Source organism: Akebia trifoliata, chromosome 11 (genome assembly GCF_017979445.1).
Source record: "Akebia trifoliata isolate Shusen 1 chromosome 11, ASM1797944v1, whole genome shotgun sequence".
In the NCBI taxonomy this organism is placed as follows: domain Eukaryota; kingdom Viridiplantae; phylum Streptophyta; class Magnoliopsida; order Ranunculales; family Lardizabalaceae; genus Akebia; species Akebia trifoliata.
The window spans coordinates 34,561,024-34,577,917 of NC_141385.1; the positions used below are offsets into that span (position 1 = coordinate 34,561,024).

At 33.6% G+C, this 16,894-nt stretch overlaps 1 protein-coding gene and 1 pseudogene across 2 annotated transcripts; both read left to right on the forward strand.

Annotated features, from left to right (window-relative positions):
* The first annotated feature begins 206 nt into the window (after positions 1 to 206).
* LOC147391359 (expansin-like B1) lies at positions 207 to 3,329 on the forward strand (annotated as a pseudogene). The gene is made up of 5 exons (XR_015170229.1): positions 207 to 674; positions 1,453 to 1,559; positions 1,929 to 2,108; positions 2,297 to 2,429; positions 3,000 to 3,329. The product of XR_015170229.1 is annotated as an expansin-like B1 (transcript).
* Positions 3,330 to 9,279: 5,950 nt separating this feature from the next.
* Positions 9,280 to 10,907, forward strand: LOC147391360 (expansin-like B1). The gene is made up of 4 exons (XM_086459056.1): positions 9,280 to 9,308; positions 9,677 to 9,745; positions 9,868 to 10,000; positions 10,571 to 10,907. The coding sequence occupies exons 1-4, from the start codon at positions 9,280 to 9,282 to the stop codon at positions 10,766 to 10,768; spliced, it is 429 nt and encodes a 142-aa protein (XP_086315182.1). The 3' UTR covers positions 10,769 to 10,907.
* The last annotated feature ends 5,987 nt before the right edge of the window (positions 10,908 to 16,894 follow it).

Below are 16,894 nucleotides of genomic sequence, written 5' to 3' on the forward strand. Positions count from 1 at the left end.
CAAAAGAAACTTACAATCTCAAATAGGACTTGCCCACGGCATCCTCATTTACAATGGAACACAGCTAAGTTGGAAACTCAAAAGGAAATGAAAGTTGAACTTTGAAAGATTCTAAACCCCGACCCCAAAAAATCTGCAGCCTTGCTTGTTTCTCTATAGATGGACTAAACCCTTTGATTGATTAGTCAAATTATCATTAACCCATAGCTTTGAGGCTTGGCGCACACACTATCACAAGTTGAATAAATAAAATATCAGAAAGGAATGCGAAAGAAAGGAATGTTTCTAAATTCCTCTTAATTTCTTTTACTTCCTTTTATTTTAATTGTTTAGAAGGGGTCAATAACGGTGTCTCTTTGTACACCTCTCTTACTCTTGTAAAACTACGGGTGGCCACCTCACACTTCCTACTCTCAGCTATAAATATGTGTTTCTCGGTTATAACCCCATCAGACACTCACAAACAACCTTCCTTCCTCTCTGGTTGATTGTTAAAGATTTTCTACAGGTCTTTGTAGCGTTTTAGTGTCCAATGAAGATGGGATTGGCACTTAAGATTTCTTCATGTTGCTTCTGTCTTATGGTGCTTCTGCCTGCACTGTGTAGCTCCCAAGATGCTTACACGCATTCCCGAGCAACATTTTATGGTAGCCCTGATGGCTTAGGGACTGCAAGTATGATCTCTCTCTTTATCTTAAGTACTACTCTCTTATATATATCTACCCATTATTTAAAAATCTCGTCTAGAGCCATTGTCTTGATTTGGAGAAAAATTGAGACTGTCTCAAGTCTCAACAAAAATTATCAGAACATTGAATTTTTCATGATCAAAGTTTTGGTCCAAGTCCATATTTGAGATGCCTAGGTTGAGATATTCTGAGACAAATGAAACTTCATACTTTCTCGGGTGAATTACCATTTCGTGAGCTGAAAATGAGTTATTTATGATTCCAGTTAACTGTTCATTTTAATTACCAAAATGTGAATGATCATGTTTTTACTATAAAAAAAAAAAAAAATTTAGAACACTAACCAATTTGGTGATTTTAAAGTACCAATTTTGCAGTTTTAAAGCGACTATTTCTAATAGTCACTCTAAACCTGCAAAATAGACACTCTAAAAACCTTTGAATTTATTATCAATCACGTTTTGGTAATTAAAATGAACAGTGAGCTAGAATCATAAATTTATAAAAAGGTGATATTCCTACTTTGTCTATACTGGATATTTCGCAATTCATATTTGGTTGAGTATACAAGACTAATTTTACGGGGTTAATTAAAATTTTGGTCCGAACTCAGCCAATATGGAGAAAGACAACAAAGATAGTTTCAGATGGTATGAAGCTTTAAAACATGCAAAATAAATTGATAAACAAATTTTTAAAGAAAATATATATTTGCATGTCTTGGTTATTATTGTGATTAAAGCTAATAATATAAATTAATCAGGTGGAGCATGTGGATATGGTGAATTTGGAAGAAATATCAACGGTGGAGATGTCGGTGCAGTCTCTAAGTTGTACAGAAATGGCACTGGCTGTGGTGCATGCTATCAGGTGCTTTTAAGTTTTACCTACCTTGACTCCATAATATATAACTACTTTGAAAGTAACCACAACAATAACCTTCACACATTTTTCAAATTCAATTAAATTTTTAGTTCTTCAACTTACCTCCCTCATTAGTTAAACAAATTTGATTTGCTTTCCTAAATTGTAAAATTGAGAAGAAAATGAGAACAACTACCCTGAGGGTCAATATTCAAGGGAGCAGCCGAGCAGTTATAATTGTAGGTGTTTTGAATTTTCTTAATTAAAGAGGGAGGTAACTCAAAAACCTCTAAATTTATTTGGATCCAATAAAATATTTAGTGGTATTTATTTGTCCTCTAAATGATGCTTAATTATTTGTTATGGATAAATCAGGTTAGGTGCACCATACCACAACTCTGCTCTAACAATGGAGTGAAACTTGTTGTTACCTGACTATGGCCAAGGTGACTCTACTGACTTCATCCTTAGTCAACATGGCTTCACAAAATTGGCTCGTCCAAACTCGGCTGCAAAATTGATGGCATATGGCGTAGTCGACATAAAATACAGAAGGTAACCAATCGATAACTTTATATTCATATTTTAGATTTATTTTTAACGAAACGTGAATGCATCCATTTTTGCACTTTTGGATAAATATTTTAAAATTGGAGCTGAAATAGTAATTTTGAAATCATATGTACCTTTTTTTCGTACTTTTTAATTTTGACTCTTAGTGTATATGTATCACTCCTATGCAGGATTTCATGCCAATATCCAGGGCACAACCTCATGTTCAAGGTCCATGAATATAGTAGGTTTCCAGAATACTTGGCTATAATCATCATATACCAAGCCGGCCAGAAGGATGTTACCGCGGTCGAATTATGGCAGGTATGGATCCGTAATCCATATTAAGAAGTCTAGGGTTGTCAACGGATCGGATTGGAAATCCGATCCAATAACTTAAGATTCGGATCAACGATTCGGGATTCGATAAAGATCTAATGTGACGAAGAGCCTTACTGATACCTTATTGGAAAGGTTCTGTATCAACCATATATTCCTATCACATAGGAGATAGGACCCTCTATCTGATAATATGTAAAAATTACATGGGTAATTTTAAGGTACCCCTTTTGGGTTTTGGTGAAAATTAGAGATATCCCAGGTTTCAAACTGATGACATACCCCTTGACCATGGTCTTCCGCGAGAGATTAAAAAAATGACCAAAATGCCTATCTATCAGTTATTATTTCCCAAAGTATAAAAATTGTTGCATATCAAATCAGATTTGAACCCCATTCAATAAGTTATTGGATCCAAATCGACCTTGATTAGGTATGAATTGGATCCATCACTAACCTTAAGAAGTCTAATAAAATCAAATCATTGAGAGTTAGAAGCTTTTTTTAAATGGAATGCGACATGAGTCATGTATTAACTATTAATTATGGGTGCAGGAGGACATCAAGCAATGGCGGGGCATGCGTAAGGCCTTTGGTGGAGTCTGGGACATGCCCAACCCTCCAAAGGGTGCCCTTAAATTGAGGTTCCGAGTGAGTGGAAGCAATGGACAACAGTGGGTACAAGTGAACAAAGCAATCCCTAAATACTGGAAGGCAGGGGCTGCTTATGACTCGAAGATGCAGCTTTCTTAGTTCTCATGATTCTATACTTACAAGTCCTACTTATTACTTATTTATTAAAATAATTAGTGAGAGTCGTTATGTGTTTGTATGTTGTGATGCTTTGCTCTATGATATAATGGATTATATATGTACTTTGTTTAGTGAGGGATGGATGATGAATAAAGTTTCACTTTTACATTTGAGGCCTTCTTTTTATAAATAAATAGAAAAAAATGTTAATTAACATCTTAATAATCAAGGACCACATGGGATCAAATCCGTGATCTTCACTTGGGTGTATGTACACCAACATTCAGAGCTAGGGCTATCAATGGACATCACCAGGATCAAAATCGATTCATTAATTGGACATGGTTGGTCCAAGACCAATCCAATAAGATATTGAATCGGATCCACATTAGATCTGAAGTACTTGATCAAGTCCCTATATTATTAGATCATTAATTATATTTTATTTTTTATGATCGGTAAGATCCTTATTAGTGAACTAGTAGACCATGTTTTCTGTTAATGCCATTGAAAAGTTTTCTTATTGTCTTTTAACTATCCAATCAAATACTTCTTATGCTGAATTTTCTGATGAATTTGCTGTTCGGCATTAGGACAACTCTCCTTTGAATGATCGCGGGTCATACATCCGGCACAACACTATGGTTTTCATTCAAACTGGATCGTTTGCATCACCTCTGCACCTGATTCCCTAAACAGACCAATAGATTCTGGAAAGCAACAATCCGGCTCGATCTCAACACAAATCCTAGCATAGGATAAATGAGATATGTTTGTTGTAGGCTCATCCATATGCAATGGCATGCCGAAGGTACTACCAATAGAACCCAAACAATCAGGCCCCAGTAACTAAAGTGGTAGTTTTGGCAGCCCAATGCAAACTGGAATCGAGTTATGCATCTCTTTGGTCATAGACAACCCAGGTTGCCATCTTCGAGGAATCAGAGGACGTCCTCCAATTGTCCAAATCACTAAGTTTAAGATGGCTGCGCTATCCTCCAATTGTCCAAATCACTGAGTTTAAGATGGCTGCGCAATCTTCCGCGAGACTAAAGTTGAACAAAAAGAACCCATCATCCAACGAGATGATTTCAACCCCTCCCTTAATCTTCCAAAGTTGGTTAATACCAGCCTTTAAACCCAGAAAGTAAGGTCTCTTACCCAACACATAACTGACAAGCGTGTTCTCCCATTGATCGATTTCTTCTTGGGCTTCCTCCTCTGGGATAGAGATAATCTTCTTACCTTTCAAATCTGGTTTAGCTTCGAGGGATCTATCAGAAGAGTTATCTCCTCCTTTAAACAGATTTCTCCATGACAAGCCACTAGATGATTCACCCATCCTAAATGGGTTAAAAGTTTCGGAATGAATTGATTTTTTGTGAGGACGATCTCTACAATGAGGAGATCCTCCTCACCAAAAATCATCCCATCCTGAAACTTCTAACCACATCCAAACAAGTTCAACAATCGTAAATCGTCAATTAATTTTTTTGGAAACCAATTCTGATGCGGTTAGAAGTTTCGGAATGGGCTGACTTTTGGTGAGGATGATCTCCTGACCATATAGATCATCCTCGCCAAAAATTGGCTCATTACAAAAATTTTAACCCATATAAGACAATGGCTATGCTATGGATTGCCCTTATTAATTCGTAGGGTGCTTTTATAATTACACATCCTTCATTTCTATCGAAAATTATTCATCCGAAAATAAGTTCTTTCAATGTTGATTGCAAAATTTGGTGACTTGTACGAAATTATTGTATTTAATTTGAAATTTGTAGGGTTTTAGAAATAAAAATTATTATTTAGAAATTGAAAATTCAAGTATTACTTATTATTTTAAAATGAATTGTATTTTAATTTTATAAGAAATTATATATTTTATTGTATTTGATAAGAAATAGGCATTTGAAATATGCAAACAATGTATAATATGATTGTAAGGATAAAAAGGACAATTTACCAGTGTCAGCAACATGTTACAAACATGATTTTGCAAATTTAGTACTTAAATTTAAAGAATTCAGCACTATTTTGGCATCTAAACAAACAACTTTTTCAGCACTTCAATTCAAAACTTATAAGTTTCAGTACTTTAAATCATTCAACACTTATTTTTTTCAATTTAGCAAATAGATGCTAATATAATGACCTTAAAGACATGGATCACATTAATAACTTTACTCATTATGAGTGTACATAGGAGCTGGACTTGGACCCATAGCCTAATTTGTTGGCCAATTGCAATGCAACTTGGGATCATGGCCTCTTGGCCTTCAAATCCTTGCTACACGTGATCCATGTCATTTTTTAGCTTCGACATGTGACAACGCGTTCCTGACCTCGACTTCCAGTTGTCTTCACTGCACATGATCAAACCATCTCGATCAACTCTCTTATGTTTATCATATTTAATACGTGAACAAGAAAAAAATATTCTTAAAACATATACAAAGTAGTAAGGGGCGAGGAGCTTCAATAATGGATTGTACTTTCCATGGCCACATCTCCATAACCACTATTCCTCTCTCAATCAGGGTCTAAAAGCAATGTTATACATATGTATAGGGCGGTTCATGGGACAATACTTGTGACAAAATCTATTAAATTGGTTTTTCATAAATCACTTTGATGGGGTTAGAAGTTCTGGACTGGGCTGATTTTTTGGTGAGGAAAATCTCTATGGTGAGGAGATATCCCCCCAATAATCAGCCCATTCGAAAATTTCTAACCCCAATTTACAAGTTTAAGAATCGTTGACCGTCAATTTTTTTGTAAACCACTTTTGATAGGCTTAGAAGTTTTGGAATGAGCTGATTTTTAGTGAGGATGTTCTCTCTGGTGTGGAGATCATCCTCACTAAAAATCAGTCGAGTCCGAAACTTCTAACTCATATAAGACAAAAAGCATTATCAAAGATTTTGTCTCAATTATTGTCCCCTGAACCGCCCCATATATATATAAATATGGAAGTTAGTCTATACAATGGACCACAAGAATATAATGTTGGATAGTCTCATCATCCTCAACAAGCCAGTTGTTAACCATATGAAGTTTATATGAATTAACTCTAACAAAATTCTTGTCATATATTGGATAATCTCGTCATCATCATCCTGCACCATTTGTGGTTGTCCGGTGAAAATTTAGGTCAGCTTGAAACTTTTCACCCTATCAATTGTTGGTTCAAAGATAATATTGAAATGAAGATTTTAACTTCTAATCCACTTTGATATGGTTAGAAGTTCCTCGCTGAGATCTTCCTTAAAAAGTAAAAAAAAAAAAAAAGAAACGAAAAACTTGACTAAGAGAAAGAGTCATCTCAATGTGGATGTGGATTTCGCATACCTAGTACAAATAAATCATGTTAAAGAAATCATATAATAACCCACTCTAAAAAAATTATGTATATATTATAGTTGTTCCATAACTTGGGCGACCTATGGAAAAGAGAGGAAGTAGTTGATTTGAGTATTTGGGTATTTTCTGTACACCTTGCACTCGTTTTTTTTTTGGCTTGTTCTGTTAGTGTTGCAATCAATCATGCATTGTTGGTGCTGGTGTGATGATGGTCTCACTTTCACCCCTATCACTACCTCTTATGTCCCCCTAAACTCACAAATGTAGGAGTGAGAAGTGATGAAATAACATGTTTAAATATATACCACACACTTATTTGGATCCAACATTTAAGTTATGTACCATTTACCCAAAGTGGATGATAGGACCCATCAGCATGACAACTTTGCCATATAAAAATATTTTCCCAAGAAAATAAAACTTGGCTTGCAAATATAAAAACCAATCACACAGTAATCCAAGAGTTGATCAATCACACAACTATGATTTAAGATTTCCAATGTATTATGCGATTTCCTATACATGTACATGGCCTGTGATTGTGATTAAAGATGGTTTAACTCTTATCTTCCCTTCTATGCCATGTAGCGCAAATTTTCAAGACCAGTAATCCATGAATGTTTGTCTCACACATGGTGGGCCTTTGTGCTATAAGTCACCCATGGGCCCACTAAGACAAATACGGTGGACCTATGGAGTACGCATTTGTTGTACAAATTTCTATATTAAGCTGATGAACTAATGGCATGACGACTATGTGCATTGCAAAAGCAAGTGTGATTGCTTGGTGGAGAGAAAATTTCTAAACGGTTAAAGTTTCCATTTTAGGTAATTTTTCAATGCACGTGGCCGCATGCCATTGATTCATCAGCTTAGCACAGAAATTCGTTAACATCAAATATGACCTATGTGCCAAAATTCACCCATTGGCCTATTCATGAAGCCCCATTGTGGAAAACCCTCATATCCGAAGGCTAGAAATCACCAATCACCAATCCGGATGATATTTGACTTGTAGTTTGATCAAGGAGTACTCATGTATCTATGGTCAAAAAAGAAAAGGTGTGCCACGTGGCAATACACGTCGGCACGTTTTGCCCTAATTCTACTTATCCACATCATTGACTGTTATGGATGGTGGTAGTGGTGGTGATGATGATGAAGGATAAGAACATGCAACCTTCATAAACCCACTTGGTTTAAGCTTATTGAATTACACAAAACCTTGTTTTTTTTTTGGAAGGTAATGTCGGGTATTTAGCGGACCCCAGCCAACAAAAGAAACTTACAATCTCAAATAGGACTTGCCCACGGCATCCTCATTTACAATGGAACACAGCTAAGTTGGAAACTCAAAAGGAAATGAAAGTTGAACTTTGAAAGATTCTAAACCCCGACCCCAAAAAATCTGCAGCCTTGCTTGTTTCTCTATAGATGGACTAAACCCTTTGATTGATTAGTCAAATTATCATTAACCCATAGCTTTGAGGCTTGGCGCACACACTATCACAAGTTGAATAAATAAAATATCAGAAAGGAATGCGAAAGAAAGGAATGTTTCTAAATTCCTCTTAATTTCTTTTACTTCCTTTTATTTTAATTGTTTAGAAGGAGTCAATAACGGTGTCTCTTTGTACACCTCTCTTACTCTTGTAAAACACGGGTGGCCACCTCACACTTCCTACTCTCAGCTATAAATATGTGTTTCTCGGTTATAACCCCATCAGACACTCACAAACAACCTTCCTTCCTCTCTGGTTGATTGTTAAATATATTCTACAGGTCTTTGTAGCGTTTTAGTGTCCAATGAAGATGGGATTGGCACTTAAGATTTCTTCATGTTGCTTCTTTCTTATGGTGCTTCTGCCTGCACTGTGTAGCTCCCAAGATGCTTATACGCATTCCCGAGCAACATTTTATGGTAGCCCTGATGGCTTAGGGACTGCAAGTATGATCTCTCTCTTTATCTTAAGTACTACTCTCTTATATATATCTACCCATTATTTAAAAATCTCGTCTAGAGCCATTGTCTTGATTTGGAGAAAAATTGAGACTGTCTCAAGTCTCAACAAAAATTATCAGAACATTGAATTTTTCATGATCAAAGTTTTGGTCCAAGTCCATATTTGAGATGCCTAGGTTGAGATATTCTGAGACAAATGAAACTTCATACTTTCTCGGGTGAATTACCATTTCGTGAGCTGAAAATGAGTTATTTATGATTCCAGTTAACTGTTCATTTTAATTACCAAAATGTGAATGATCATGTTTTTACTATAAAAAAAAATAATAATTTTAGAACACTATCCAATTTGGTGATTTTAAAGTACCAATTTTGCAGTTTTAAAGCGACTATTTCTAATAGTCACTCTAAACCTGCAAAATAGACACTCTAAAAACCTTTGAATTTATTATCAATCACGTTTTGGTAATTAAAATGAACAGTGAGCCAGAATCATAAATTTATAAAAAGGTGATATTCCTACTTTGTCTATACTGGATATTTCACAATTCATATTTGGTTGAGTATACAAGACTAATGTTACGGGGTTAATTAAAATTTTGGTCCGAACTCAGCCAATATGGAGAAAGACAACAAAGATAGTTTCAGATGGTATGAAGCTTTAAAACGTGCAAAATAAATTGATAAACAACGGTGAATTTGGAAGAAATATCAACGGTGGAGATGTCGGTGCAGTCTCTAAGTTGTACAGAAATGGCACTGGCTGTGGTGCATGCTATCAGGTGCTTTTAAGTTTTACCTTCCTTGACTCCATAATATATAACTACTTTGATAGTAACCAGAACAATAACCTTCACACATTTTTCAAATTCAATTAAATTTTTAGTTCTCAACTTAACTCCCTCATTAGTTAAACAAATTTGATTTGCTTTCCTAAATTGTAAAATTGAGAAGAAAATGAGAACAACTACCCTGAGGGTCAATAGTCAAGGGAGCAGCCGAGCAGTTATAATTGTAGGTGCTTTGAATTTTCTTAATTAAAGAGGGAGGTAACTCAGAAACCTCTAAATTTATTTGGATCCAATAAAATATTTAATGGTATTTATTTGTCCTCTAAATGATGCTTAATTATTTGTTATGGATAACTCAGGTTAGGTGCACCATACCACAACTCTGCTCTAACGATGGCATATGGTGCAGTCGACATAAAATACAGAAGGTAACCAATCGATAACTTTATATTCATATTTTAAATTTATTTTTAACGAAACCTGAATGCATCCATTTTGCACTTTTGGATAAATATTTTAAAATTAGTGTATATGTATCACTCCTATGCAGGATTTCATGCCAATATCCAGGGCACAACCTCATGTTCAAGGTCCATGAGTACAGTAGGTTTCCAGAATACTTGGTTATAATCATCATATACCAAGCCGGCCAGAAGGATGTCACCGCGGTCGAATTGTGGCAGGTATGGATCCGTAATCCATATTAAGAAGTCTAGGGTTGTCAACGGATCGGATTGGAAATCAGATCCAAGAACTTAAGATTCGGATCAACGATTCGGGATTCGATAAAGATCTAATGTGACGAAGAGCCTTACTGATACATTATTGGAAAGGTTCTGTATCAACCATATATTCCTATCACATAGGAGATAGGACCCTCTATCTGATAATATGTAAAAATTACATGGGTAATTTTAAGGTACCCCTTTTGGGTTTTGGTGAAAATTAGAGATATCCCAGGTTTCAAACTGATGACATACCCCTTGACCATGGTCTTCCGCGAGAGATTAAAAAAATGACCAAAATGCCTATCTATCAGTTATTATTTCCCAAAGTATAAAAATTGTTGCATATCAAATCAGATTTGAACCCCATTCAATAAGTTATTGGATCCAAATTGACCTTGATTAGGTATGAATTGGATCCATCACTAACCTTAAGAAGTCTAATAAAATCAAATCATTGAGAGTTAGAAGCTTTTTTTAAATGGAATGCGACATGAGTCATGTATTAACTATTAATTTTGGGTGCAGGAGGACATCAAGCAATGGCGGGGCATGCGTAAGGCCTTTGGTGGAGTCTGGGACATGCCCAACCCTCCAAAGGGTGCCCTTAAATTGAGGTTCCGAGTGAGTGGAAGCAATGGACAACAGTGGGTACAAGTGAACAAAGCTATCCCTAAATACTGGAAGGCAGGGGCTGCTTATGACTCGAAGATGCAGCTTTCTTAGTTCTCATGATTCTATACTTACAAGTCCTACTTATTACTTATTTATTAAAATAATTAGTGAGAGTCGTTATGTGTTTGTATGTTGTGATGCTTTGCTCTATAATATAATGGATTATATATGTACTTTGTTTAGTGAGGGATGGATGATGAATAAAGTTTCACTTTTACATTTGAGTCCTTCTTTTTATAAGTAAATAGAAAAACATGTTAATTAACATCTTAATAATCAAGGACCACATGGGATCAAATCCGTGATCTTCACTTGGGTGTATGTACACCAACATTCAGAGCTAGGGCTATCAATGGACATCACTAGGATCAAAATGGATTCATTTATTGGACATGGTTGGTCCAAGACCAATCCAATAAGATATTGAATCGGATCCACATTAGATCTGAAGTACTTGATCAAGTCCCTAAATTATTAGATCCTTAATTTATTTTTTATTTATTTATTTATTATTATTATTATTATTATTATTTTACGAGTTGTAAGATCCTTCTTAGTTAACCAGTAGACCATGTTTTTCTGTTAATACCATTGAAAAGTTTTCTTATAGTCTTTTAATGGAAAAAAAAATGTATTTTATTGACATTTTTGTAAATTTTGAAGTTTTGTGAGATTTAAATAAATAAAAAAGAACAACTATTTCACACTAACAATGGAAGAGCATTGGGCGTAATGGCATCCCTTCAAATATGGAGAGATCTTGAGTTCGAGCCCCATGATAATTGTGGTTTCTGGGATATTGCATGTAGCTGGGGGATTTATGCAAGATATAGTGCTCAAATAGGCTTGGTTTGCTCCTGCTAGTTGGACCTATGAGTTTGGAATCCCCATCATCAAAAAATTTAATAATAATAAAAATAATGACAATGGAATTCTTACTTTTTTACTTAAAAGTTAAAATTAAAATATATTTTAGATGTATTTATTAGAAATATATGGTTCTGAGGTTGCTGATGTCTTTCAAGTTGTTTTCGAAAATACTTTTATCGTCTTTTAGCAACTTTTATTGACTATGTATAATAGTAATTTCGTATAGTAAAAAAAATTGAAACTTATTGATATGTGCGAAATGTCATTAGATAGTGACAGTGACATGTTTACTGATATATTTACGAAAACCCTATGTTTCCAAAGTTGCTAATGTCCCATTGAAGTCTTGGCAATAATGATTCACAACAATGTCTACGTAGGAGTGTACATGGGCCAAGCCCTCGAGGCCTCTAATACGTTTTTAATAAGCTTTAGGTGCTCGGGTATTATATAATTAGAACTTAGGCCCATGGGCTAAGTCAATGCTAATTAGAAATAGTTTTCCTTTTATTCAAATGATGAATAGGAAAGTGACAATTTTTCTAACTTTAGTGACTGGGTTGATCCTTGTAACTTACATGTCTCTACTACGATGGATTCAACTCCCTTATCTAATAAACCACCTCATTCTGAAATCTCCTCAACTTTTTTTCATTAAATAGTTTAAATGGGTTCAATGGGTAAATTAAGGACTTTTTGAAAATTTGGCGTCGCCACTTAATTTAAGTTTAGGAATAAAAAATAACTCCAAATGGATATGGATTGGTCCACGAATAAGATAAATGGATAAGGGGTCAGATTACGGATTTCGAAAGGTATTAGGCATTGAACCCGTCTGATCAAGATGACCGGTCTCTACTACGATCCAAAACTGTCTAATAGTGAACATACAAAGACTAAAGTCAAATTATGGTCTAATCATCGTCAATTTATATCGGATTTGTTAAACGAATCTTACGGCTAAAATTCTCCAATTACTTATATCACATGATTCTTCGAATTTGGCACAAAAAAAAACTTATGAAAAAACCTGAATCTCATCCCACATTCTAGAATTCACATGGCAATATTTTCCAACTCATCCGAAATAAAAACTTATGAGAGTCCTCCAAATGGAAAAATTATAAATACAAAACTGTTAAAATAACAACTTATGAAGTTTCTAAATTAGAAATTCAAAATTTCCTAAATTAGAAGTTTATAAAATGAATTCTCCAAAATATATAGTTTAAAAAATATATATAAATTTATGAATTAGAAAATCCCAAATTTCCATGAACATGAAATTTCTAAATAAGAAAAAGTAAAATCTTTTAAATTGGGAAATTACTAAAATGTGAAATTTCTAAATTAGAAATTTATTAATATATGTTTTCCAAAAATAGAAAAATTATGAGATTTTAAAATATTGATTTTCCAAAACAAATTTTTAATTAAAAACTGTTCGAAATATAAAATTTGAATAAGAAATTTCAGCAATTTATAACTTTTCAAAATAAGAATTTTATGAATATGAAATCCCAAATTAGAAAATCATGAATTTATAACAAATCACCAAGTTGAAAATTTACAAAATAACAATAAAAAAATTTGCGTTATCATGCTTACCAAATTGGAGATTGACAAATATCAATACTACGTCATATTGTTTTTTCAGCGACGCCACAATTGCACTAAAAACGACTGCTATAGACTGTTGTTAATTACTACGATTTTTAACTGTCATTTACTCATCGTTTAAACTAAAAGTTGGGGTGCCGATAACCATTTTAACTCAAACATTCTTTTATAGAAAGCTCGATCTTTGCTACAGTCGAACTTTTTGTCTCTTCTTTCATTCGACTCTGTTTCTCCTTACTCCACTCCTACTCTCACTTGATTGTTGTTCTTTCTCGATTTTGTTTGTCTTCTCGCTTTCTCTCGAATCAATTGCTCTTCTCTCTCTCTCTCAAATCTGTCTCTCTCTCTCTCTTTCATCCGTCACTCTTCTTGGTCACTCTCTCGATCGTAATTTTTTTGGAAAGAAATCGATTAGAGTTTGATCGGAAGATCTTCGCTCAATTTCTCACTCACAGAATCTGTGATTTTAAAGACGCAATCAGATTTCGATTTGCAAGTTTTAAGGCAGAATTAATCGGCATTTGATCGAAAGTTTTTGGGCTTTGTTCGAACTTCCTCCCTTTGCTTGGTTTGTGATCGAATCTCAAATTTTCCTTAATTAATTTTGGATTTCAAATATTTTCTTCATTGTTAAAGCAACTTTTAAGATTTTGATTGATCCCTTCTTTCCTAATCATTTTAAATTACTTTCTACCGCAGAAGAAATCCATATAAGATGGCATTTCAGCAACTAAGTTTCAATTTTTCTTGGATTTGACGTGAGTTTTTGCTAGATTTTTTTATCTAATCTTAAGGTATGTTAAGGCATGTTAAGACTTTTGATCGAAACTTAGATTGTTCTCAATTATTTTAGGGTTTCAGATTCTAATTTTAATGTTATTTGTCAAAATGCTAAATATTCTCAGATGTTAATTGTTGAATTGATATAATTATAAAATCTTCATCTAATTTAATTCAACTGAAATTCTTCATCAATTTGTATACTATTGAACAAAATGTGGAGTATGTTTAAATCACAAATTTTTTTATAAAAGAATCTCATTGTTGTTTCAACATCCCAACTGTTTTCTATAAATGTCAAATTAATTGACATTGTCCATTCTTCTATTAATTTTGTTGTATCTTGATGTTGATGCTGGTGTAAACTCCTTTTGTTTTGGAATGCATTCTGTTTATGTTTCCGTAATGAATTTTTTTTTATGGTATTTTTTATAATTCACATACTAACTTGTTCCTAACAAATTGTGATTAGTCTCCTTTTACATTTTTATAAGGTATTGAAATATATCCTAGTGATTTTTTGGTTTCCCTATTTGGTAATTTGTGTAATTTTAAATTTTATGAAAAATACAAATATGATAAAGTTTGCATTGTTGTGAAGTAATGAAAAAAGACAATTCAAAACATAACTTAAATTGCCTAAGTCACAAAATTAATAAAACAGTCGTGTTAGAGTGACCTCAAGTTGGAACCTCATATCGCACTTCTTGACGTGAAAATGGAAAGCATCTATGGTTCCTATCCACTTTCATGTCAAAAAGTGCGATATGGTTCGTTGTGATAAATTTGTTGAATCCATTCTTACTTTTCCAACACAAAAATATTGATGATATAGACAAAATAAGACAATATGGCTCATAGAAGCAACGATTGTCCGATTGATGTTTTGACTTCAATTGAGAGAATCAGTCCCTTTAAATAGATTGTAGCGCCCTGCCAAATGCTAATACAAAATCCCATGTCAGATCTCGAGGCACAAGGTGACGCCTCAAAATTTCGGGATGGTCTCCTCTATTATGTTAGCATTCCAAGATGTTCAACCTGCACGAGATAGACGACATATATTATCCTGTATATATATATAAAATATAATAACTAGCGAAAGCCTATATACATCTAATAACATACGATAGATCAAAGTGAAAAAGAAAGAATTAATATAAAAGATTATACAAAACTCCTCACTCTAACAAAAGTCCTAACGCTCAGGACAAAATCTATAAGACTACCCCGATGAACTAACACCACTAGGAGGTATAGCCCCAATTCTCACCAGGTAACGGACTCTAATCGTCTATCTGACTTACTAGATAGTTCTCACTTATATTCTACACTTGCTTCGCTAAGCTTTGGATCTGAAATTAAAAATGGATAAAGAAAGGGTGAGTAACAATGGTTAGCTAGTAGAAAAGTAAACAATTTCTACCAATAACCTCTCTTAACATGAATGAATAAACATATTAAATCATTTTAACATATGCAAAGTTTTACGAAAGAAACTACGATTACTCGGTACATATAGCCAATGATGAACAACTAAATATTTTAAAACTCACATTACATCATCAGTAGTATTTATTATAACATTTTCTTTTTATATAAATCTAATTAACCAAATGAAAATATCAAACATGCATTTTATTTTATATATCAAAATAAGACAACAGATACATAATACACAATAGAAGAGTAGTTGAGTTAGAGAGTTGGGATTTACGATTAGATAGCTCCCAATCGGGACACGATGTTTTATAATAAATTATTAATTCTTGATTTTGTGTCTAGTTGTTGTACCACACTTGCGAGATCATTTATCTAACTCAGGCTGGCCATTTGATGTGATAGTAAGCAATAGGTCTTTTTTCTATGTGTTAAAACGTTCGACTACTATACATTGTTAGTGATCACTAACTAATCATCTTCATTTATGCCTATCAAGCGTACATTTGAATCCCAAATATACAAATCATTCATATATGACCACATTTACATTACAAATTTACTAGTAAAGATAGAGAGGAATAAACTCAGATTCCAATTATAACTCCATTCTCATACGCGTCTCATACAACGTATGAGCTTGGTGGTCGCTACTGTATATATATATATATATATTATTTTCATTTAAAAATAAAAGAGAAATTAACTATACTAGGTTGAGAATAGATACCTAGTTTCCTACCATGCAACTGTGTAGCCACCCGGCCTAAAATAAATAACAAAACTTGGAGCCTCTGTGCCAACAAAATTTAAATAAACATGCAACCAATCAATATCTCTGGATATCCCTTCACCAACTTACATAATACATTATAATGTAAAATGCCAACATCATCCTTCGGGTGTGATTCTTACATTTTACCGTTTCATCCCATTTTCCTTTTTTTTTTTTTTTTAATTTTTTCAATTTTCAATTTTCAATTTCTCGAATAAAATATCCACTTTTTAATATTCATCAACTCAATATGATTTCATTGAATATTAAATCATTTTTTTCAATTATAAAATTTATTTTTATCAATAACATTGAAAAAAATACAAAATTTAGATCAAAACGTGGTCTGAACGATGCACAGGACCCAACTAACGTAAATAACCTAATTAAATATCCTACCCACATATATTTTGTTATAAAATATAGTTAAACATATCAAACATGCAAATTTTGATGTGAATTAGAAATAATAAAAAGAATTCTATATTTTTGGAAACGAATTACAATTTTTTGTTAAAACCCTAAATGCAAGAGTTCTTATCTTCTGTGTGTGATAAAATCGAAGTGCATGCACGAAAATAGAGACGATCGGAACGAAAATTGAAATGGAATGAACTTCAAGGAGGATGATTTTTGAATTTAAATCGATGATTTCGAAGATCTTGACATCGTTGTCCTTTCTCCTTTTTGTG

Excerpts from the sequence above, each read along its gene's own strand:
- LOC147391360 (XM_086459056.1), top strand. The coding sequence starts at position 9,280 with ATGGCACTGGCTGTGGTGCATGCTATCAG. Across the intron at positions 9,309-9,676 it reads GCTGTGGTGCATGCTATCAG|GTTAGGTGCACCATACCACA; the intron begins GTGCTTTTAAGT and ends TGGATAACTCAG. Across the intron at positions 9,746-9,867 it reads GTCGACATAAAATACAGAAG|GATTTCATGCCAATATCCAG; the intron begins GTAACCAATCGA and ends ACTCCTATGCAG.